A 23,047-nucleotide genomic window follows, 5' to 3' on the forward strand; every position below is an offset into this window, starting at 1 on the left:
AAGATTTCCCAAATGTGAATTGCATGCTTACTTTCAAAACCAGTGTATATAGGACATAGCAATTTTTTTCCTTCTGCAAGTACTAAAAGATTGTACCAATATTTGATCTTGTTAAATTTGTTACAGAGAATGTTGATTTCATAGTCTTCCTCTCTGGTGCTGTAGTATTTAGAGTTTCATCTGTAATTTATAGAGCAGATAATTATCCATTATGAACAGCAAGGCTCCCACAAATTTACAGCATATTCAAAATATGCCAATCTGTTAAAATTTTAAGCTTCTCAATTCATTGGCACAAGGGAAGGTGAATCCAGTCACTGGAATATGTCAGCCAAAACTGACAAAGCATGATGAACAGGACTCTTCTACTATGCAATGAAGCATTTCCAAACGAAATAATTTGCAGTAAGATTCACATGTGGAGTTTGACTACATTTAAAAGTAGTTACTCAATTTTAAAGCGAGAAAGACCTGAATGGTAGTGATCCACTGGTATGCATGAAAATTACAAATAAATCCATTAAACTAAACAAGATGGAAAAACAATCTTCCAAAAGAGTACATGAATATTAACAAAATGTTACAAACATAATGGATTGCAAACAGGATAGTTCATTGCAAGTATTCCTTTTTTAAAAATGTAGGAATCAGTGGTCAAAATCCTCCGACAGCTGAAATATTTAAATTCATAGGGAGGTAAACAGTAATTTTTGAAATTATTCCTGTACATGCCTTCTCCCTTAAAATGTAACTTGTATCCCCTCTAAGACAATGCAAGCACCATTCAGATCCCATTTCAAACAACAGAAATTGTGGAAATTCATACTAAAGATTCAAAATACATTTTAAACATAGGAAGTCTGCCTTAGATGCATCCCACCGAAATTGGTTTGCACGCTTTCAATAAAGAATGAGAGCAGCCACAAAATCAGGTCTATAAACCCAGAGACAAATTCTATTAAACTTGTAGAATTAACATGACACCTAGTGGCAAAGCACATCATCTTCAGTAGGTTACAAAGACATAACTATAGCTACAAGAACAAGTTATACTCCACACGAATGTACTCTACACATTTTAAAAGATCACAGCAACATGCAATTTGAAGTGAGCTACAAGTTTCACAAGTTGTAAATGTACTAATATTTGAAACATGAACAGCTTGTAAAGATCAAGATGAAAGGCTCAGTGCACAACTGTTAAAGCGATACATATTTCCTGTACATTACAACTTGCATTTATAACTTGAGCTTTTAATAAAGTAAAAATATCCTAAGGCACTTCACTGTAGGTTTTATGTGCAACATCTCTGATCTACAGTTAGGGATTCTGACAGGTCACCAAAAGCTTTATCAAAGAGCTAGGTTTAAGGAGTGTCTTAAGGAGAAACAGGGAGGCAGATAGTAAGTTCTGTACTTAAAGTATAAGCAGCCAAAGACATGGTCAATGTAGAACAATGAAAACTGTCAGCTGCAGCAAAACAGTCAAGGCTAGAAACTACAGAGATAAAAGGATTCTAGTCCTTGGAGAAAAGTGAATAAGATGATTTTTTTTGAAATTGAAAATGTTTTGAGGCTTGCGGCCATTAGAGAGTAACGAGGATCGGGATGAGAGGTGAACAGGACTTAGAGTGAGTTAGGGAACAGATACAAAGTGTTTGGGTAAGTAATTTTTGTTTAAAATAACAGTCATAATTTATTTTCCTTTACAGCAGTTAAGTGCAAAAGTGTCAGTAATCTTACAAGGCTAGACAACAAGTAGAATTAGGTCTAGGCCATTGCATTTACTGTAACAAGTATTAACAGTGGCCCCACAGATTTCTTACCCAAGTCACCCTAGGCTCGGCTACTAATACCAAGAACCATCACTCCAGTAAGTAATGCAGGAGTGCTGTATTGTTGATGGCGTCATCTTTGGGATGAATGTTAAACTGAAGCCCCAACTATCTGCTTGGGTGAAGGTAAAGGCCACATTACACTATTTTGAAGAGGAGCAAGACGAATTACTCCCAGTGTTCTGAAAAATATTTTTCACTAAATCAACGTCACAAAAAGATTATCTGGACATTACCTCATGGTTCTTTGGGGAATTTGCTGGGTACAAATTACTCTTTCTTTTTTCCTAGATTACAATGGTAAGTACCGTCAATTGGATGTTGTTACAATCCATGAAGTGCAATGACTGCAAAATGCGCTATGTAAATCTATTTAAATTTCTGAAGAAGGGTCCTGACCCGACACATCAACTTTCCTGCTCCTCTGATGCTGGCCTGTTGTGTTCCTCCAACTCCGCACTGTGTTATCTATGTAAATCTCACTTTCACAATACAGAAATTTAGGCGGTCACTCCAGTGCAGTACTGAGTCCTGTCTTGTCTCCTTTGAGTAAATGTTGCAGTACTATTTTGAAGAGTATAGGAATTTTGCCCCTTATGTCCTCAACCTTTAATCCTCTACCAACATCACAAACAGAATAAATACCTGCTCATTATTATAAAACTGCATACTAATTAGCTCCCATATTTCCTAGGTCAAAAAGGTAACTAACATTTCAAAAGTGTTTATTTAGCCATGAAGCATCTTAGGATATCCTAAGATTGTGCCAGGGTCCATACAAGTTACTGCACAGAAATGGCTGCGTGTAAAAAAACCTCTTGAAAGTTTCAATTCTTCATGTGAGCCCTGTCTAACTTCAAGGAGGTAAAATTTAATAATCTAAAGGAAAGTATAATCACTACAGAAATGTGTTTTGATTGAAAAATAAATACTATGGTGAATAAATCAATCAATGTATCTAATGGAAGATGTACAACAACCTCATAATCTTGAAGAATTATTGGCAAACATCCAGCGCATAAATACAGTGAAGAATAAATTACATCAGATAACTTAAAGGGAGATAAATTTAAATGACCTTGTTTTTAGCATAAAGTGACCACCTAAGCTATAATAAAGTCTGTTCAGTACGTAATAAGTTGTAAATACTTGAAACGCATCACCAGAACAAGAGGGAAGTAAACTGACAGGTGGTTACAGGATACACGTATTCAGGTGTTTACGGTTAAAAAGGCATCCATCTGCTAATACATTAGTGGTAAATCACCTGCCACATCAAGCTGGCTCAACCAAGCCCAAACAATGGAATTTATAGGGTGAAAACTTGTCCCCATAATAACATGACAAAGTACTTGGAGTGTTACTACCTGGATGCTCCTCTTCCAATATCAGAAAATTTATCTTAAATAAAGAAAGTATTTTATAACTTGGAGGAGTGGGAGGAAAGGATTATTCCTAGTACAAATTAATTTCCATCTCTGGTTTACAAATAAAATCATTAGCAATAATATTTTGAAAATATACTGTAAAGCAAAAAGGTTCAGCGTAGTTCCATCAAGATTTCCAAATGATCCCACAGCAGCTCCATTGCTTTCAACTAGAACTGGCATTTCACTGCAGCCTTAGAGCCAATCTAATACCACCTAACCTCTTCACAAAAAAAACTTATGTATGCTACACTGCATAGATTGCCATCTTAATAAAATCTGACAAAATGCTCAACTTTACTGCAAGGGTGAACAAAATGACTGTGAGATTAAAACACATGCAGAAAAGCTCATTCATCTGATACTTGCTCGTTGTTCATGTCGATTATCATCACACTATCCGTCTGCAGGAAGGCTTCCAAAGATCCTAGAAAATTGATCAATAATTTCAATTCAAATGAAACTTCTTTCCTAACAATTCTACTGACTCCATCATTCATGTACTATCCAAAGTTCCACTAACGTGCTGTCAGGATGATAGTTGAAAGTTCAGCTGCATCTAATTAAAAATTCTCATAAAAGATAGTTGGACTACATTAGTGGAATACCAAAATCAAATAACTGAAAACAGCAATGACCATGATCAATTGGATTTGCTTATACAGAAGTGCTATCTTCATGATATGAAGCAGAAATTTACAGGGCCACGCCAAAATATTTCACACCAGGAAGGAATACCTTGTAGCTGATGGCCTCAAACTAATAGAATGATACAAGTGGCTTCTTCAGAAAATGCTTCAACACAGATCATTTTTCGACATCAAAGCAATCACACACCTCATCAGACACGTGTCAGGTCTAAGCTATTCCGTTTGTACTACTCCTTCGCATGATTTTCACCATCAAGTAATTATTTAACTCCTTTTATATTAACGAAAATGCTTTTGCTACCCATACAGGCTATGCATTCTTGATAACCACTATAATTCTTTCAAATTTCTTTTTTTTTATTAAAAGAAACTAGCTTTCACAATTCCTACACAGGTGACAAGCACTGACCAAAACAGGTCTTTTTTTTTTTAAAACTGAAATAGTGACATTTACATTTGAAAAAAGCATTTTCCAATAGCTCCCTCCTTGTCTTATAAAAAGATATAAACACCAAGATATAAGCATTTGAACACAGAATATCCAAGGTTTCAAAGGGTTGGACATACTTGAGTTACAAGATCAAAACCCATGTAATTTAGCTTCACACATTGGGGAATTAAATCCAGGAATAGGGGTCTCATCTGCTGACTGAGGAGCTGGAGGGAAGAGACCCACGCAACTTCCATTACACAGTAGATCCTGCCCATTTGGCAGCTGCATTTCTACTGACTGTGTTGGGAGTCCTCAATGACATTGTTACCAGACAGGACCGGTGACACATGATAATAATGAGAACACCAAAGAGAAAAGCATACCGACCTCATCTTCACCATCTATCTGCAGCAGATACAGCTGGCCATGTCAATTACAGTAGGAGTGATCAGCACACATTGTTTCTACAAGCAAAGTCCAGTCCCCACATTGAGAATGCTTTCCATCATGTCACGTACTACTACCACCATACTCAACGGGACAGACTTCAAACAGATCTAGCAACTCAAAACTAGGAATCCATGAGGCATTGAGAGCCATGGGAAACAGAATATGCACTCAACCACAAACTTTAATTTTATGGCCTAAAATATCTCCCACTCTAACGTTACCAAGTCAGGAGATCAGCCTGTTCACCCCGATTCAAAGAAAAGTACAGGTTGATATGCCAGCAGTACATCACTGTTCCTCAGTCAAAATCATGGAACTTACTCCCAAACAGCACTGCGTTTATATTTGCACAAGGACTCAAGCGGTTCAAGGCAGCAACTCACCATCAATAAATAGTGGGAAATAAATGCTGGCTTAACTGTGAAAGCAATAAAACATAAACATAAGTAGTCACAATTAGTCCTTCCCAGGATCAAGGTGCAGACAAAACCACTGGAAACTGCAGCTGCCAATAACACAGCCTAGAATGAACAGGGTACATAGGTCAAAGGTGCAAGATGACAGGATGGGGGTGATGGTACATGGAGTGGGTAGAGATAAGGGGGGGCAGGTGTGATGACTCAGTTATTTTCTCCCTTTTAATGCAGGGCCTTTTGTTCAGGTGCATGTTTTTGAATGAGGGTTGGCACAATCCAGACGCAAAACCCAACAAGCATTTGCTTTATGGGCTTCTCAAAGGGCAAACCCCTTATCTGCCACAGATTTAACGCCAGTGGTGAAGGAATGAGGGCCCTTAAGTAGGCATTAACTGTCCACATAACAGCATTAATTAGCAATCAATAAGAAAGCTGCCAACAAGAATTCCCATCCAAGTCTTAAATGGGCAAACGTGTTGGGGTTCCCACCGGCAAACACCTTCCCAAATAGAAGTCCCACCTTCCAAACTTGCTGTGCAACGTAGGGATCAAATTTCATGTCACCCACTGTGCAACTGCATTGCTTGAAGCCTTTGTTATTTGATATTAAAGGCATATGTGTGCTATGACTAACTGTAACAACAAAAATGCTAAATGTGCCAAAGTAACCAAAGAGCTAGAAGGTTTATAGAATATATGATTATCTGCTTTCCCCTCGGTACAAAAGTTGATTAGATTCTGTCTGTTGCCTAATCAGAGACAAATAGTTATCAATAGTAAGCATTTCTTGAAGTTGTTACTCCCTAGAAGTTAATGTAAATAAGTAAGCTCAGAAGTGATAAGAATAAGTGGTTAAAATCTGTTTCCATGAATAGATTCTGTCTTAATAGCACAATCACAATATATTGGTTGCATGGAAAGTTTACATTTTCACTTAGTATAAATAGAATGCAAACCTAGGCCAGAAAGCAAATACACATGCTCACTCTATCTACCCCAAACCAGTGTTAGAATTAAATCTGAATTTGCTACTGTTGTCAATCAAAATCAAAACTGCAATTTTGAATATATACACAATATATTTCCATGTTATTTCACTAAAAATATCAAATGTATGAATTAATGCAAAACTCAATACCTGTGGTCCCTGTACTGAGTGTTTTCTTGGGTTTATTAAAACCTTGATCACCATGATTGGGTGGTGGGCCTGCTTCCTGACCTTGCCGGGCAAGTATGGGATCATAATCTTTACCATCGTAATTTGCGTCAAAGAATTTCTTGAACCATTGAACAAACTCAAAGTTGTCTTGAAATTTCCCTTTTACCAGTTTATCAACAGGGATAATCTGAAAAATAACAAAGGTGACATCCAATTTGACTTTGTAAAAAAACTAACTTTTTTTCAAAAAAGGCAGAATGGAATCAGAAACAGTTCAGGGTCAGCACGATTGAACTAAATGCACTAGTTCTTTGTTTTTGAAGTAAACAGTACAAACCTAACTTATATTTCCACTTTTAAGACAAAGTAATTAAAACAACTGCATTCATATAAACAAACTGAACTCAAAACCATCCAAGAATTTAGAAGGGAGATCAAAAGCAGTGAGTTTTGAAGAGGATCATAAAGGAGTTGAGAGGTAGCAAAAAAAACACAACAAAACTACCACTGATGGTACCAAGGGATAAATGGATCATTGGCCAATGAGACAGTGGACCACAGAATCTAGAAGGGAATTTTAAGAGCTAGGATTAATTGCACATATTGAGGGGTACAAACCAAGGAATTAAATTAGAAAAGACATAATTTTCTAAATTGGTGGATTGGAAGCCAATGTAGGTCAGCTGAAGAGAACTGATACTGAGCAGGGTTTGATGTAGGAAAGGATACTTGCAGAGCTTTGAATAAGTGAAAGCACAAGAAACAAATATGAAGGTACAAACTGCAAAAACAAGCAATTCAGCATGGGATAGGTTGAAGATGCTGAGGTGGGGATAGTAGACATGGAAGTAGGCAGTCATCGTGATTGTGATAAGGACAGGGCATTGGAAGTTCCCTCAGAGTCAAATTGTAAGCCAAAATGGCGAACAGTTTAAATTTACCCAAGGCCAAGGCCAAGGCCAAGGCCAGGATTGATGCTTATCAATGACAAAGCTACAGAAATGCTAATGTTTATGGATTTTGCCAATTGTTAATTGGATGAAATTGCAGTTGATCAAAGACTTAATATCATACCTGCAATGTGACAGGGAGATGTAGGATGAGGGTTTGAGAGAGAGGGACAGAGTTGAAAAGCAGCTGAAAAGAACATGCAAAATTTCTCTTGAATGCTGCTTTGCAGTTTGTTAGGAGCATAGCCAAGATCAACTATATTTGGAAATTAGTATTTCAAAAAAGTCTGTTCAAGGAAGGATATTTATGAACCCGTTAATCATTGTGGCAAACATTATTTCCATGTACCTGTCAGAGCAAAGATCATGAAAATAAAGATAGATTATTTCATTCTGGCAATATAACAGACTGCAAGATGACCATACAACTGGAGTACAAGGAAATTATAACCCAAAACTTACTTTGTCGACACCCATTCTCTTGAAGGCTGCTTGTAAAAGTTTAAAATTGTGAATATATTCATGTTCCAGTTTAGCTTGAAATTTCACTTTTTTCAGTCCAACGCAACCAGGGAAAAGCATGTCCATAAACTGGCAATATGCAGTACCTTCAAAACAGAAACTTGACACATTCAGTTTACAATTAATGCTGTGGTATATCCCCAGCACATCCCATTGTTTAATTCTGTTCCTTGAAAGATATTTAACTTCCACATACAACTACCACTTGGTCATACACCAGGGCTATGGGAAAGGGTTCGGACAAACCTCAGGGGATCTCTCCTCTTCGACCTGTTTGTTTCCTCTCCACCTATCCTCTCCTCTATCCATCTTCTACCCGCCTCCCACTCTCTCCCTATTTATTTCAGAACCCCCTTCCCCTCCCCCTTTTCTGATGAAGGGTCCAGGCCCGAAACGCCAGCCTTTCTGCTCCTATGATGCTGCTTGGCCTGCTGTGTTCATCCAGCCCTGCACCTTGTTGTCTTGGATTCTCCAGCATCTGCAGTTCCTACTATCTCTCATCCAAAACCATTAGTGGGGAGAAACCTACATCCTTTAACCATCATTCTTCAGTATTACACGCTCTGAAATACACACATCTTTGTTTGGAGGGGCTGGAGGATGAGTAACCTCAAAATGAGACGATTCCCCACTCCCTCATCAATTAACTGGATTAAAGATCCTAAGTGTGAGATCCAATAAACACAGTATACATATAGTGTTCAACACGGATTCAGTTTCTCATTCAGAAGTCATGATTTAAATACATTGAAACAATTCAACAGAAAAATAACCATAACTTACACAATCAGGACTTAAGACTTATGCCAGTGATATCCTTACGGCCAAGATATTTCTTCACCCACAAGATGATCTCCACTGGCTTTCCTTAAAGATCAGCAGACCGTGATGATTGTTAACTATGAAACTGGAGCTATTTGCAAGCACTGACACCAGAGAGGCAGAAGCCAGAGGGCAAGCCATGTCTCTGCCTGCCTGTGCTCAAGGCCAGTTGAGTGAACTGTCAGGACGAAAGGGTGCATTGACAGCGTTGGGTGAGTCAAGTTTCAGACATGATCAGTGGGGTCAGGGTCACTGAGTGAGCAGTGGGTGAATGAAATAGTGACAAGGACCTGGTTGGAACTGACCTGCTCCCCCTTTCCTCCTACTCGCTGCCCATAAAAACCTACACACAAAACAGGCTGGGAGTGAAGGGAAACCAGGCTGAAGAGACACCTCACTTTCAAGCTTCACTTTCAGGCGAATTTCACTGAGGCCAGCATGATGTATGCCACACTAGTGCTGAACCAATGCAAGTCTTAGTTAAACCCAGTTCATTAACTCAGACATGGTTCCCACCCACTTCCCTGGTGATCAGGACTTGGGGCCTGGTTATTTTCTCTCTAGCTCTGCTTCTTGACCAAAAAGGCAAAAACAAGTTTTATTTTAAAGTTAGCTAATCTGCTTAGTGCTTAATTGTCATTTTTATTAGGTACTCATTTAATAATCAATTTATTGCTTTGGAACTGTTTCTTCTCCCTTTCCCTCATCTTGACAATTATTTCTAGAATGTTATTTGTGTCCTCCACAGTGAAGACAGATTCAAAATTTAATTCAATTGAAAATAAAATGGCAGGCGAATTATTAAATTCCACAAACATACTCTCCAGAGGATCAACAGTCACTTTTTTCCCCCATTTTTAAAAGGGCTATAAAAGTCCATACTGTTTGTATATTTCTAGTCAGTTCTCATGCAAGTTCTTCTTTTTGCTAAGTTTTACATTTTGTCCATTCTTCTGACTTGGTACTACTCTTAGCAAAGCTCTTTTTTTTCTTGCAATTTCATATTTTTAACATCCTTAATAGTCATGAATGTGTGTTGTTTCTCTGGAGTCTTTCTTGCTAGAATGTATCTATAAGTGAAGTGATAGGAAAATTTCTTTAAATGACTGGCACCGTGCATCTTGTCTGACTTATCCTGTAACATAATACCTCAATTTACTTCACCTAACTCAGTCTTCAAACCCTCATAACTGCTCTTATATAAGTTTAAAACACTAATTTTACTTCCTACATTTCTGTCACTCAAACTGAATGCACATTTCAATCGTTTTAGGATCACTTCTACGTAGGAGCATCTTTACTATATGAGGTATTCAATTAATCCTGCTCATTGCACATTACCAGATCTAGAATACCTTGCTTACGGTTGGCTCGAGAATTTTAAAATTCAAGTTTATATTTTCTCCCACCTTTTCCTTTGTTGTCACTGCCCACACTCCATCATCTCCTATCCATTGAAAATTTGATTCCATTAGTCTCTGTAAGCCAGATCACAAATGGATATTTGCCTAGAACTTCAGAGTTCAAGCTATTTATCAGATTACGGAAACAGACCCTTTGGTCCAACCTGTTCGCGCCATCCAAATATCCCAATTTGACCTAGCCCCAATTGCCAGCAGTTCACCCATCTCGCTCTATACCCTTCCTATTCATGTATCACCCGATGCCTTTTAAATGTTGTCATTGCATTTCCCTCAAAGACTTCCTCTGGCAACTCATTCCAAACACTCACCACCCTCTTCGTGAAACAGTTAGCCCTCGGGTCCTTTTTAAATTTTTCCCTTCTCACCTTAAACCTACGCCTCTAGTTTTGGACACTCCTTAGGAAAAATACCTTGATTATTCACTCTATCCATGCCCCTCACATTTATATAAACCTTTATAGGGTCATGCCTCAGCCTCTGACTCTCCAGATAAAACAGCACCAGTCTAGTCAGCCTCTCCCTATAACTCAAACCCTCCAGTCCCAGCAACATCATTGAAAATCTTTTCTGCAGCATTTCAAGTTCAACATCATCCTTTCTATAGAAGGTCGATCAGATTGTTTGTAATATTCTAATATTAGCCCCACCCATGTTACGTAGAGCCACAACATAACATCCCAATTCCTGTACTCAACGTACTGGCCAATGAAGGCAAGCGTGCCAAATGCCTTCTTCACCACCCAGTCTACCTAGGACTCCATTTTCAAGGAACTATGCACCTGTACTCCTAGATGTCTTGATTCGGCAACAAAACCCAGGGCCCTACCATTAACTGTACAAGTCTTGCCCTTGTTTACCTCACCAAAATACAACACCTCGCATTTATCTAAATTAAATTCATTTGCCACTCATCAGCCCATTGGTCCATTTGATCAGGTTCCACTGTGCTCTGCGATAGCTTTCTTCACTGACCACTGCACCACCTATTTTGGCGCCATCTATAAACTTACTAACTATATCTATGTTTGTATCTAAATCATTTATATAAAAACCAATGGACCCTGCACCGATCCTTGTGACACATGGCTGATCATAGGTCTCCAGTCCAAAAAGCAACCTTTACTATCACCCTCTGTCTCCTACCTTCAAGCCAATTATGTGTTCAGTTGGCGAGCTGCACCTGGATCCCATGTGATCTAACCCTACTAATCAGTCTATCACGCAGAACCTTGTCAAACGCTTTACTGAAGTCCATATAGATAACTTCGACCACCCTGCCCTCATCATCTTTGTCATCTCTTCAAAACACTCAAATCAAGTTAGTGAGACAGGACACAAAGCCATGTTAATTATCCCTAAATCAGTTTTGCCTTTCTAGTTGCATGTAAATCCTGTATCTCAGAATCCTCTCCAATAACTTACCCACCACTGACATAAGGCTCACCGGTCTATAGTCCCTGGTTTATCCTTACAGCCTTTCTTAAATAATGGCAGCACATTAGCCAGCCTCCAGTCTTCTGGCACCTCATCCTTGAGTATAAATGATACAAATATCTCAGCGAAGGGCCTAGCAATCACTGCCCTGGCTTCCCACAAAGTACTGGGAAACACCTGATCAATTCCCTGGAATGTATTTATCTTTATGCCTTTTAAAGACCTCCAGCACCACCGCTTCTGTAATATGAACTCTTTTCAAAATATCACTATTTATTTACCCAAGTTCCCTAGCTTCCATGTCCTTCTCCACAGTAAATACCTAATGTGAAATATTCATTCAACGCCTTACCCATCTCCTGTAGTTCCACACGTAGATGGCCATGTTGATCTTGAAGGTGCCCTATTCTCTGCTTAGTTAGTCTTTTGCCCTTAAGGTACTTATAGAATCTCTTTGGATTCTCCTTAACTATTTGCCAAAGCCATCGCATATACTATTTTTGCCCTCCTAATTTCCCTCAAGTTTATTCCTACTGCCCTTATACTTCTCTACAGATTCACTCAATTCCAGATAAGTGTGTTCTGGTCACTTGCCCTAAAGTGCTCCCCAGTTGACAACTCAGTCACTTGCCCTGCCTTATTTCCCAACAGAAGGTCAATGTCTAGTAGTTATTTCTCTAGTAGGTACATTTGCATGCTGAATAAGAAAGTTCTCTTGTAAACACTTAAATTTCTCCTCATCCAAACCCTTAACACTATGGCAATCCAAGCCTATGTTTGGACAGTTAAAATCACCTATCATTACAACCCTATAATTCTAACAGATATCAGCGATCTCCTCATATTTGTTTTTCAATTTCCCACTGACAACTGGGGGGGGGGGGGCCTATAACAATTCCAGCAAGGTGATTATACCTCTTATTTCTCAGTCCCACCCATATAACTTCACTGGATGATCTCCCAGGAATATTCACCCCAAGTACAGCCCTAATGTTATCCCTAAACAAAAACACCACTCCCCCTCCTCTCTTGCTTCCCTTTCTATACTTCCCATAGCTTCTCTACCCCAGATCATTAAGCTGCCAGTCCTGTCCATCTCTGAGCCATGATTTTGTGATAGTTATGATATCCCAGTCCCATTTTTCCAACCATGTCCTAGGTTTATCTGTCTTACCTGTCAGGCCTCTTGAAGTAAATGCAGTTTATCAGTCTCAATTTAGTTTACCAGACTTACCTTATTATAAACCAAGCTCTTGTCTGCCTTTAATATCTGATTTGCTCCCCTTAACTACAGTACTAACCTCTAATAAATCTCCCTGCAAGGATATTGGTCCGCTTCCAATTCAGGTGGAATCCATCCCTCTTATACAGGTCTTTTCTACCCCTGACAAGATCCCAATGGTCTAAAAATGTGAATCCCTGACCCTGCACCAGCTTCTCAGCCAAGCATTCATCTGCTCTAGCCTCCTTTTCTGATTCTCACTAGCTCATGGCACTAGTTTTCCAGATATTACTACCCTCGAGGTAGTTTCCTATATTCTCTCTGCAGAACATCATCCTTTTCCCTACCTCTGTCATTGATACCAACGTGCACAATGACCTCCTGCTGGTCACTTTCTCCTTTCAGGATATGCTGCACCTTCCAAGACATCCTTGACCCTGGCAACAGAAAGGCCAAGCTTGGAGCCATTTTCAGGCTCAATCTTGATCAAAAGGATTCCTGCAGACATAGCAACCCAAAGAATTGTGTTTAAACTGACAGTAGGTATGAATGAGGGCAGTATCTGGGAAATTGATTCCAGCAAGTCTGGAAGAGATTCTATGTTCAAGCAGGTGGCAGATGTTGAATGATAATTGAGAGCTTAGGATGAGAATCAGTGGAATCATAGTTGAAGTTGTTGTTTTGAACTAAGTTTTCCAGGGAGATGAGCTTGGCTGCTGACAACACAGTATGAAGATTTGAAAGCTCCCTGCCTAATCTGCCACACTAGCTTCTGGAAACCTAAAGAGTAGAATGTGAGTTAGAAATGTTACTGCTGCTGCATGAGAGAACTGAAAAGGTGACCTAATCAGCAGTTCCAGAAAAACAACCAAGGAGTCCACATTTATGACATCACAGTCATTTAAGTAATCTGGCCCTTAAATGTGTTTGTCAGTCTGTCTGCCTTTTGTGTTCAGGTTTAAAGCATAGACATTAATTAACCTACTTTGTTTTTTCTCCCTCTGATAGAGTTATTGTGTATTTAATAGGTGGTGACGTCTTTTGTTTGAGATACAAAACTGGTGTCTGGTTTAGTTTTACTTTGCTGCAAATCCCGAGGTAGAAAGGCTGATTGGTTTGCTCTCTGTCCCAAGTTGTAAACCAGTGACAGTCTTTTGATTTATTTGTCATCCAGAACCATTTGCGTGTGCGCGTTCAAGACTGCTTAGCACAATGGCAACTTCTTCACTGATTCTTGGGCGAGTGACTACAACTTGTGTGTTTGGACAATACAGCAGAAATACAGCCTGTGAAGAAGAAAACACCTCATTCTCTCTCTCCCTCCTTGTTAGTTGAGAAGTAAAACAAAGTCTCAATCAGTTAGGTGCTCCTTCTCTGTCTCTCTCTGCAAATTCCCTGCTTGAAAGAAAAAATGGTAAAACCAGAAAATGAAAGGGAGAATCCCTCAACTGGTGAAAGAAAGACTGAGAATTGGTGCATCTACAATCTTGCGTCTTCGGAGTCAAAAAGAACCAGAAGGCAACTGAAGGAAACACCTCACTGACACATATAATCTTGACTGGTGCCAGATTTATGCTTCACTGATGTTTTGTTCCTTTCCCACCTGTAATATTTGTGTGCTGTCTTGTCTGCGTGCCTGTTTGAATGTGCATGAGATTTTTTTTTTCTAAACAAAAAGGTAGTACTAATTTATAACTTTCTATAACTTAGACAATGTGTCTTTTTCTCTGCTCCTGTTTAAAATAAAAAAAGAATGTAATTGAGAAAAATTAAATAACTGTTTTCTTATTAAGTGAAACCTGGAGAGGGTTTCCTTTTAACCGGAGTTCATCAGTCAGGTAAACTGGGGACTTTGGATAGTTCAACTAAAATCTTTTTTACGAGAATAATGAGGTTTTATTTCCAGTGCACTTCCCCTGCAAGTCATGACAACTCTCATCGTATGACAAGCCCTGAATTCCCAGGGATCATTCTTGTAAACCACCTCTGGAACGCCTCTAGTGTCAGTGCATCCTTCTTTAGATACAGGGCCCAAAACTCTTCACAATATTCCAAATATATATATAGTCTGACCAGCGACTTTATACAAATTGAGCAGTACAGCTCTGCTCTTATATTCTAGCCCTCTTGAAATGAACGCTAACACTGCATTTGTCTTCTAACTGCCGACCGAACCTGCATGCTAATCTTAGGAGTCCTAGTTCAGGATTCTCTTAAGTCCCTTTGTGCTTCAGATTTCCAATGCCTTTCTCCATCGAGAAAATAATTTATGGCTTTATTCTTCCTACCAAAGTGCATAACTCATTTTTCCACATTAAATTCAATCTGCCACTTGTGTCCACTTTCCGAACCTGTCCAAGTCCTTCTGCAACCTTCATGCTTCCTCAATACTACCTGTACTTCCATCGATCTATGTCTGCAACCTTACCAACCTTGCCCTTGTCCTTCATCCAGATCGTTAGTATATAACATGAACAATAGTGATCCCAAAATTGACCCCTGTGGAATGCCACTAGTCACTGGCTGCCATCATGAAACAGACTCTTTTATCCCCATTCCCTGCCTTCTACCAGTCAGCCAATCCTCTATCCATGCCAATACCCTGTCCCTAATACCAAAGGTTCCTATTTTATTTAGCAGCCTCCTGTGCGCACAGGAGCCACTGGTTCTCCTTGAGGTGATAAGCAAGTTAGACAAAGAATTCTAGCAGATTTTTCAGGCATGACTTCTCTTTGATGAAGCCGTGCTGACTCAGCTTATTATGCCATGCACTTTCAAGTGCTCTGCGATCTGATCCTTAATAATATCTCAAATCTCACCAATGACCAAGATCATGTAAATTGGCCTACTGTTTCCCTTTTTCTGTCTCCTTCCCACCTCCATCTTCCAGTCCTTTGGGACCCTCCCCGACTCCAATGATTCCTGAAAGATCACCAATGTCTCTACAATCTTCCCAGCTCTCTCCTTCAGAATCCTGGGTTGTAGTCCAACTGGTCGAGATGACTTATCCATCTTCAGCATCCTCAGCACCTTCTTAGTAATGGTCACTGCACTCATCTCTGCCTCCGAACGCTCTTCAAGTTCTGGTATGCTACTGGCGTCCTCTACCTTGAAGACTGATTCCAAGCATCTATTCAGTTCCTCTACTCCTCCTTTGTTTTCTATTACTACTTCTCCAGCCTCATTTTCCAATGCTTCAATGTCCACTCTTGCCTCTTACTTCTTTCCTTCCATATATCCCAAAAAACACACTCTTGTAACCTTCTTTTACATTGCTAGCTAGTTTATCCTCATATTTCATCTTCTCCCCCCCCATATTATTTTTATAATTGTCCTCTGCGGGCTTTCGAAGATTTCCCAACAATCTTGTATCACCGCATTGTATGCTTTTCCTTCACATTTATGCTATCCCTTACTTCTCTCGTCATCCACAGTTGCCTCACTCTCCCCTCAGAAGATTCTTCTTCCTTGGAATGAATTTCTGCTGTGCCTCCCAAATCATCCCAGAAACTCCCACCATTGCTGCTCCACCATCTTCTCTGGCCGGCTCCCTGTCCAATCAACTCTGGCCAGCTCCTCCCTCACGTATTGTTGTTACCTTTATTCAACTGTAATACTGTTACATCTGATTCCAGCTTCTCCCTCAAACCGCAGGGTGAATTCTATCGCAATGTGGTTACCGTTTCCTGGATTAATTCAATATGGTATGCAATCTTAAGATCCATTGCTGCCCGGCTTCCAGATGTACTACATTAATTATAACTTTGTCATTAAAAAGAAAAAAGACAGAATTTTTGAGTTTAGCATCAACGATCGAACAAGTTTCAGAAACCTGATTTCCAGAGCTTCCACAGATATCAATCATACTAATGTGTTCAAAAAGGTTATTCTTAATGGGAAAAGGGAACTAATGCACATTAATTCTGTCAACCTTAACCCAGGCAATTTCAGACTACAACTATAATATTCATACAACTGCACTGACAGCGAACTCAAATTAAAATTAAATTATGACACTTTCACATCTGTAATGTTCAGCTGCTCCCTGATCAGGCAACTGTTAATGAAGTGCTATATTTCCATTTTTAACACAAAGCATAGCAAAGTTATATGGAGAGAAGCATGAAAAAGAAAGATACATGGTTGGCTTTATTTGTTCACTGACATTTACTCGCTAACATCATTAGCAGCAGTTCAGTGGATTCGCTCTCATCACAAGGCAGAAGTTGTGGGTTCAATTCCACCCAGGAGACATGGACAACACAATCATGGCAGCACTATGGAAGTGCTGTTCTATCAGAGACGCACATGCACTCTTTCAGGTGAGAAGTTAAACCAAGACTTTTTTTTTTTTTTTTTTTAAGGTAGATGTAAAAATTCCATTCTGTTATTATGAAAAACAATAAGAGAATTAGTTCCAACATTCTAGACAATAATTACCCCTCAGCCAACTTTATTAAAAAGGTTACGTTGGCATTGTCATATTTGTGTGCACATTCTTGATATTGGAATCTTGCATTACAACAGTGACTGTATTCAAAAGTATTTATTGGTCTGAAAGCATTATGGGATGTCCTTAAGTCAAACTCCATAAACAGAAGTCACTCCCCCTACCTCCCCAATGCCAAGGGGCTAGAATGGCACAGAAGATCTTGATAATAGTCAAACAGGTGCCTTAATTTTCTTTCTACATCTCAAAAAGTGTAGAATTCTATGTGAGAAAGACAGAAAAGGGAAATTGCACTGTAATAAAAGTATGAAATTGAAAAAAGGAAATGGAACAAAGAAAAAAATCTTTTATTACATAGGTCACAAGATCTCTGGATATCCTAAAAGAACTTCACATTAACATGAATATTTTTGAAGTGCAACTCCTGTTGTTATGCAGAGAGAAAGAACAAGCTTATTTGCACAAATAAAAACAAATCAAACAAGTGATGAAATCAGCTACTTTAGGCGCTGACTGCGGGATGCCAATTTGTCAGAACATTGGGAGAACATTCACAATTTACTGCAATAGTGTCATAGGATCTATACACTGCCTGATGGCGCAGACCAAGGTGCAAGGTTTCCTCCAACCTGTTCTTCAGACACTAAAGATCAACAACGTCCCTTACGTGTGGAACTGCAGATGGGAGAAGATACTAAATGAGCATTTTACATCAGTGTTTTCTGTCGAGAAGGATATGGAAGACAGAGAATGTGGGGAAATAAATAACTACATCTTGAAAAAAGTCTATACTACAGAGGTGGTGGTGCTGGACGTTTTAAAACACAAAGGTGGATAAATCCTCAGTACCCAAATAAGGTGTACTCTAGAACTCTGTGGGAAGCTAGAGAAGTGATTGCTGGCCCCCTTGCTGAGATATTTGTATCATCGATAGCCACAGGTAAGGTGCCGGAAGACTGGAGATTGGCTAATGTGGTGCCACTATTTAAGAAAGGCGGTAAGGAAAGGCCAGGGAACTATAGGCCAGTGAGCCTGACATCAGTGGTGAGCAAGTTGTTGGCGGGGTTCCTGAGGGACAGGATTTACACGTATTTGGAGAGGCAAGGACTGATTAGGGATGGTCAACATGTCTTTGTGCTGGAAAAATCATATCTCACTAACTTGATTGAGTTTTTTAGAAGAGGACCGCTAAGGGCAGAGTGATGGATGTGATCTATATGGACTTCAGTATGGTGTTTGACAAGGTTCTTCATGGTAGACTGGTTGGCAAGGATCACATGGAATACAAGAACAGCCATTTGGATACAGAACTGGCTCGAAGGTAGAATACAGAGGGTGGTGGAGGGTTGTTTTTCAGACTGGAGGCCTGTGACCAGTGGTGTGGCCACAAGGTTCGGTGCTAGGTCCACTGCTTTCTATCATTTATATAAACGATTTGAATGTGAACATAGGAGGTATGGTTAGTAAGTTTGCAGAAGACACCAAAAGTGGAGGTGTAATGGACAGCGAAGAAGGTTACCTCAGAGTACAAGGGCACCTTGATCAGATGGGCCCTTGAAAGTGGAATCATAGATAGACAAGGTAGTGAAGGAGGCATTTGGTATGCTTGACGTTATTGGTCAGTGAATCGAGTATAGGTGTTGGGAGGTTATGTTGTGGCTGTACAGTACATTGGTTAGGTCACTTTTGGAATACTGCATGTAATTCTGGTCTCCCTGTTATAGGAAGGATGTTGCGAGACTTGAAAGGGTTCAGAAAAACCTACAACGTTGTTGGCAGGGATGTAGGTTTAAGCTAGAGAGAGAGGCTGAATAGGCTGGGGCTATTTTCTCTCGAGTGTCAGAGGCTGTCGGGTGACCTTATAGAGTTTATAAAATCTTGAGGGGCATGGTTAGGGTGAATAAACAAAGTCTTTTCCCCAAGGGTGGGGGAGTTCAAAACTAGAGGTCATAGGTTTAAGGTGAGAGGGGAAAGATTTAAAAGATACCTAAGGGGCAACTTTTTCACGCACAGGGTGGTGCTTGTTTGGAGTGAGCTGCCAGAGAAAGTGGTGGAGGCTGGTACAATTACAACATTTAAAAGGCATCTGGATGGGTATTTGGATAGGAAGAGTTTAGAGGCATATGGGCCAAATGTTGGCAAATGGGACTAGATATATTTAGGATATCTGGTCGGCATGGATGAGTTGCGCTGAAGGGTCTGTTTCCATGCTGTACAGCTCCATAACTCTGACTACTGCAGTGAAATATCAACCTTAATTATGTGCTTTAACTTTTGGCATCAGGGGTAAATGATGAGAGTGCAAGCTGATGTGATGTGTGGAACTGGACAGAGAAACACTGGGAAAGGGCATGCAAATTAAAAAGTATTCATTTTGATGCATGAGGCTGGAGGAAATATAGAGATCACTATTTGCAGAGGACAAGTGATTATTTGGTGGTTGCTTTTCTCTCACACCCCAAATTTTGGAATGCAGACACCCTTCCCATCTTTCACGGCACATACCATCGATAACATATCCACTATTTTCTTATAATCATGTAACAATTACCTGAGCACAACTGTTCAATCTTCGAGTAGGCCAACTGAAGCGAATCATTAATCCATGCCAACATCTCATGCCGACTTAGATTGTCACTGGTTACAGATGTAGAATAAACATTCACCGCCATTTTCTTTTAATCCTGGAAAGCTGATGAAGTTTTAAATTATGTACATAAATATGACAAATGGCAATATCCAATCATATATTACATTTGTGCATCAACGTTGTAGACTGAAGAGATTGAAGGTGCCCTGCTGTACAGATCTTAAAAATCTGAACTCTACACATTAATACATCTCCAAACACGTCATTTAAAAAAAAGTTCTTCCCCCTTAATGTGGCAACAAAACAAAAAACAACTTCCATTACTTAACTTATGCTTAAGTCACAATCATTGCTAGTGGTTTTCATTTTGATAAAAACATGAGTATAATATTTTTGATAACCAGGATTATTAATGAAAAGGTATCACTTTCCTTTTTACTTAGTTCAGGTGTGCAAAAATGACATGATACAACTTGAACCATCAGCATTACTGGAAACATCAACAAAAAAAAAATGAGCACTATGTATGACTGGATGCGCGAATTTAGTTGTATCCCTGTTATCTGATTTACTATCAGATCTTGATTACAAATTTTAAAAAATACAATTTGTTCCAGAGGAACAGATGGAAATGTTTCCAGTTACATTCATAGAATGTCTGTCTGTTGTGCTGTATCATTCTACAAAAGACGCAGTTTCAGTCCCCAGCTTTTTCCACATTGCCCTGCAAATGTATATATCCAGTTCCATTTGAATGTTACTACTGAATCTGTTTCCACTATCCTCCAAGGTAATGCAATCCACATCACAACTTGCTCTTTAGACAGAAAAATACTATCACTCTTTAGATCTTTCGTAAGCTATCTTAAAATATGTTTTTGTCATAATCTTAATCATGAGCAGACCTTCTGTTTGCAGAGATCCCTAAACTTATTCGGATGTTTCTCAGTTTCTAGATTAAATCCACAATGCATAACCTGCATGGAAATCCACCTTTCGCTGTGACAAACTGAGTGGATATAAATGTACCTTTGTAATTTTATGCTCCACTCAACAATTCTTCTGTCAATGCCATAGACAACTGTCTCCTTAACATTCTCAGCTCCAAGAACACCAAGTTTTTGCCTTTCTCCACTTAAAGTGCATCCTGTCCCTAGCATAATTCTCATAAATTTGGCCTGTATGCACTTCAAGGTTTTGCCACACTTTCAGGTATGCACAAGCATGGGCCTGAAATCAAAGTTTTCAACTGGGAGAAAGCTGATTTTAATAAGGTCAGATGCAATTTGGCCAGAGAGGACTGGGAGCAGATACTTTCAGGCAAATCTGTCTCAGCATAGTGGGATACATTCAAGAAGGAAATATGAGTGTACAGGGCCAAGATAGTCCAAAAAAAAAAAAAGAGAAAGGGTGGGATCATCAAATCCCACGACAATACTCTTGCTGAGGTCTACTCAGTGATTTACAAGGCACAGCATAACATCCTTGTTATTGAACTTTATGCTTCAAGTTATAAAACTCAATATATCATATGCTTTTTATAACATGCTTATGCAGTTCTTGCTATCTCTGAATGAGTCACAACCCCACTGCAAAACCTGTTCCAAGGATGCCCACCTTTAGGAAGTTGCCCTTCTCCATCCGGAAAAACCTCAGTGGATCTCTCTCCCACTGCACCCCTCTCATAATCTCCTCTGCCCTGCACCAATCACCATCCCACCCACCTTTCCCATCCCCACCCCTCCTCCCTCAACTTATTTCCCAGCTCCCTTCCCCCTCCCCATTTCTGAAGAAGGGTCCCAACCCCAAACGTCAACTTTCCTACTCCTCTAGTGCTGCCTGGCCTGCTGTGTTTCTCCAGCTCCATACTGTGTTGTCTCTTATTTAGAGACTATTTAGTGCAAATTCACATGGTTTTGGATTTGATGTTGGGAACCAACTACAATGTAATACAATGATTTAAGGTTTACCAGAATAATCCATACCGCAATGCTGTGGCAACATCATAACAAATGGAAGGGAGAGGTCCACATGATTCCCGGTGTATACAAATAAAGGTTTGTCAATTCATCAGTTACTAATCAGTATCAAGCAAAGAGAGAGTGGGGGAACTATGTGACCTCATTGAAATATAGTATATGCTCAGATTAAGAACGAAAGCTTCATAGAACAATTAAGTCTATTGAATAAATGAAGATTAACAGAAATACATATTCTGTAGAACACCAATTACTTTATTCTGAAAAAAAAGGAGTTCCTGAGGTCAACACTTCGTCTTGGGATAGCAGAAACCATGCTACTTTTGAAGGACAAAACGTTGCACAATTAAGGATAACACCTCAACGGCTGAAATATTAAGTAAAATCAATTCTGGAATTTATGGTTAATTTCCACATTGGAGCTTAGAGTTCATAAGAATACAATTCTAACGTTGATCTATTTAGATCTAACACAGTCAGTTAGTCATTCTCCTAAAGGATGGCTTCCAATTTTTTTGACTCTGTGGCATACATTTGTTTGTATTCTTTCATGGGGAAGGGGTATTGCTGGTGAAGTGCGTGTTTATTGCCTATTCCCAATTGCTTTAAGTTGAGTCAGAGGGCATTTTGAGAGTCAACTATATAGCTGCAGGTCAGCTACGTGAGGATGACAGATTTTCCTCCCTAAAGGACATTAGTGAACCAGATGTGTTTTTAGGACAATTACTATTGCAATTAACTTTTAATTCCTTATTCATTAATGAAACTCAAATTTCACCATCTAGGTCTATCTAATGCCCTATGCCAAACCATCTTCAGCTGCTTCAATGACGTTCCCTGCACAATAAGACCAGAAGTGGGGATGTTTGCCAATGACTGCACAATGTTCAGCACGATTCTTGACAACTTGTATTGAAACACCTCATGTTCAAATGCAACAAGAGAGTGATTAATATCCAAGCTTGGGCTAAAAAGTGGCAAGTAACATTCAGACCACACAAATGCCAAGCAATGACCCTCTCCAATAAAAGAGGATCTAAGCACCACCCCTTGATGATCAATGGTGTTACAGTCACTGAATCCCCACTTGCAACATCCTGGAGGACACTACTGATAGTGGCAAAAAAGGTCAAAGGCTAGGAATACTGCAGAGAGTAATTCACCTCCTGAATCCCCAAAGCCTGTCCACCACCTACAAGACACAAGTCAGAACAGTGATGGAATACGCTGCATTTACCTGGATAAGGGCAGGTCCAGCAACACTCCAGAAGTTTGACACCACCC

At 39.5% G+C, this 23,047-nt stretch overlaps 1 protein-coding gene across 7 annotated transcripts in view; it reads right to left on the reverse strand.

The window, feature by feature from the left end:
* The window catches only part of LOC109914185 (microtubule-associated protein RP/EB family member 1), a 56,766-nt gene that overhangs the window by 17,307 nt on the left and 16,412 nt on the right, over positions 1-23,047 (reverse strand). For 2 of the 7 annotated variants that reach the window (XM_048608125.1, XM_048608126.1), the window contains exons 2-5: positions 19,746-19,886; positions 7,783-7,928; positions 6,350-6,557; positions 97-180 (exon numbers count right to left, since the gene is read on the reverse strand). In XM_048608125.1, the coding sequence (XP_048464082.1) occupies positions 97-180; positions 6,350-6,557; positions 7,783-7,928; positions 19,746-19,866 (559 nt within the window). In that variant the 5' untranslated portion in view covers positions 19,867-19,886. The remainder of the gene's footprint in view (positions 1-96; positions 181-6,349; positions 6,558-7,782; positions 7,929-19,745; positions 19,887-23,047) is intronic. The other 5 variants (XM_020513757.2, XM_048608128.1, XM_048608127.1 and 2 more) reach the window with 4 other exon arrangements.

Source organism: Rhincodon typus, chromosome 19 (genome assembly GCF_021869965.1).
Source record: "Rhincodon typus isolate 14 chromosome 19, sRhiTyp1.1, whole genome shotgun sequence".
In the NCBI taxonomy this organism is placed as follows: domain Eukaryota; kingdom Metazoa; phylum Chordata; class Chondrichthyes; order Orectolobiformes; family Rhincodontidae; genus Rhincodon; species Rhincodon typus.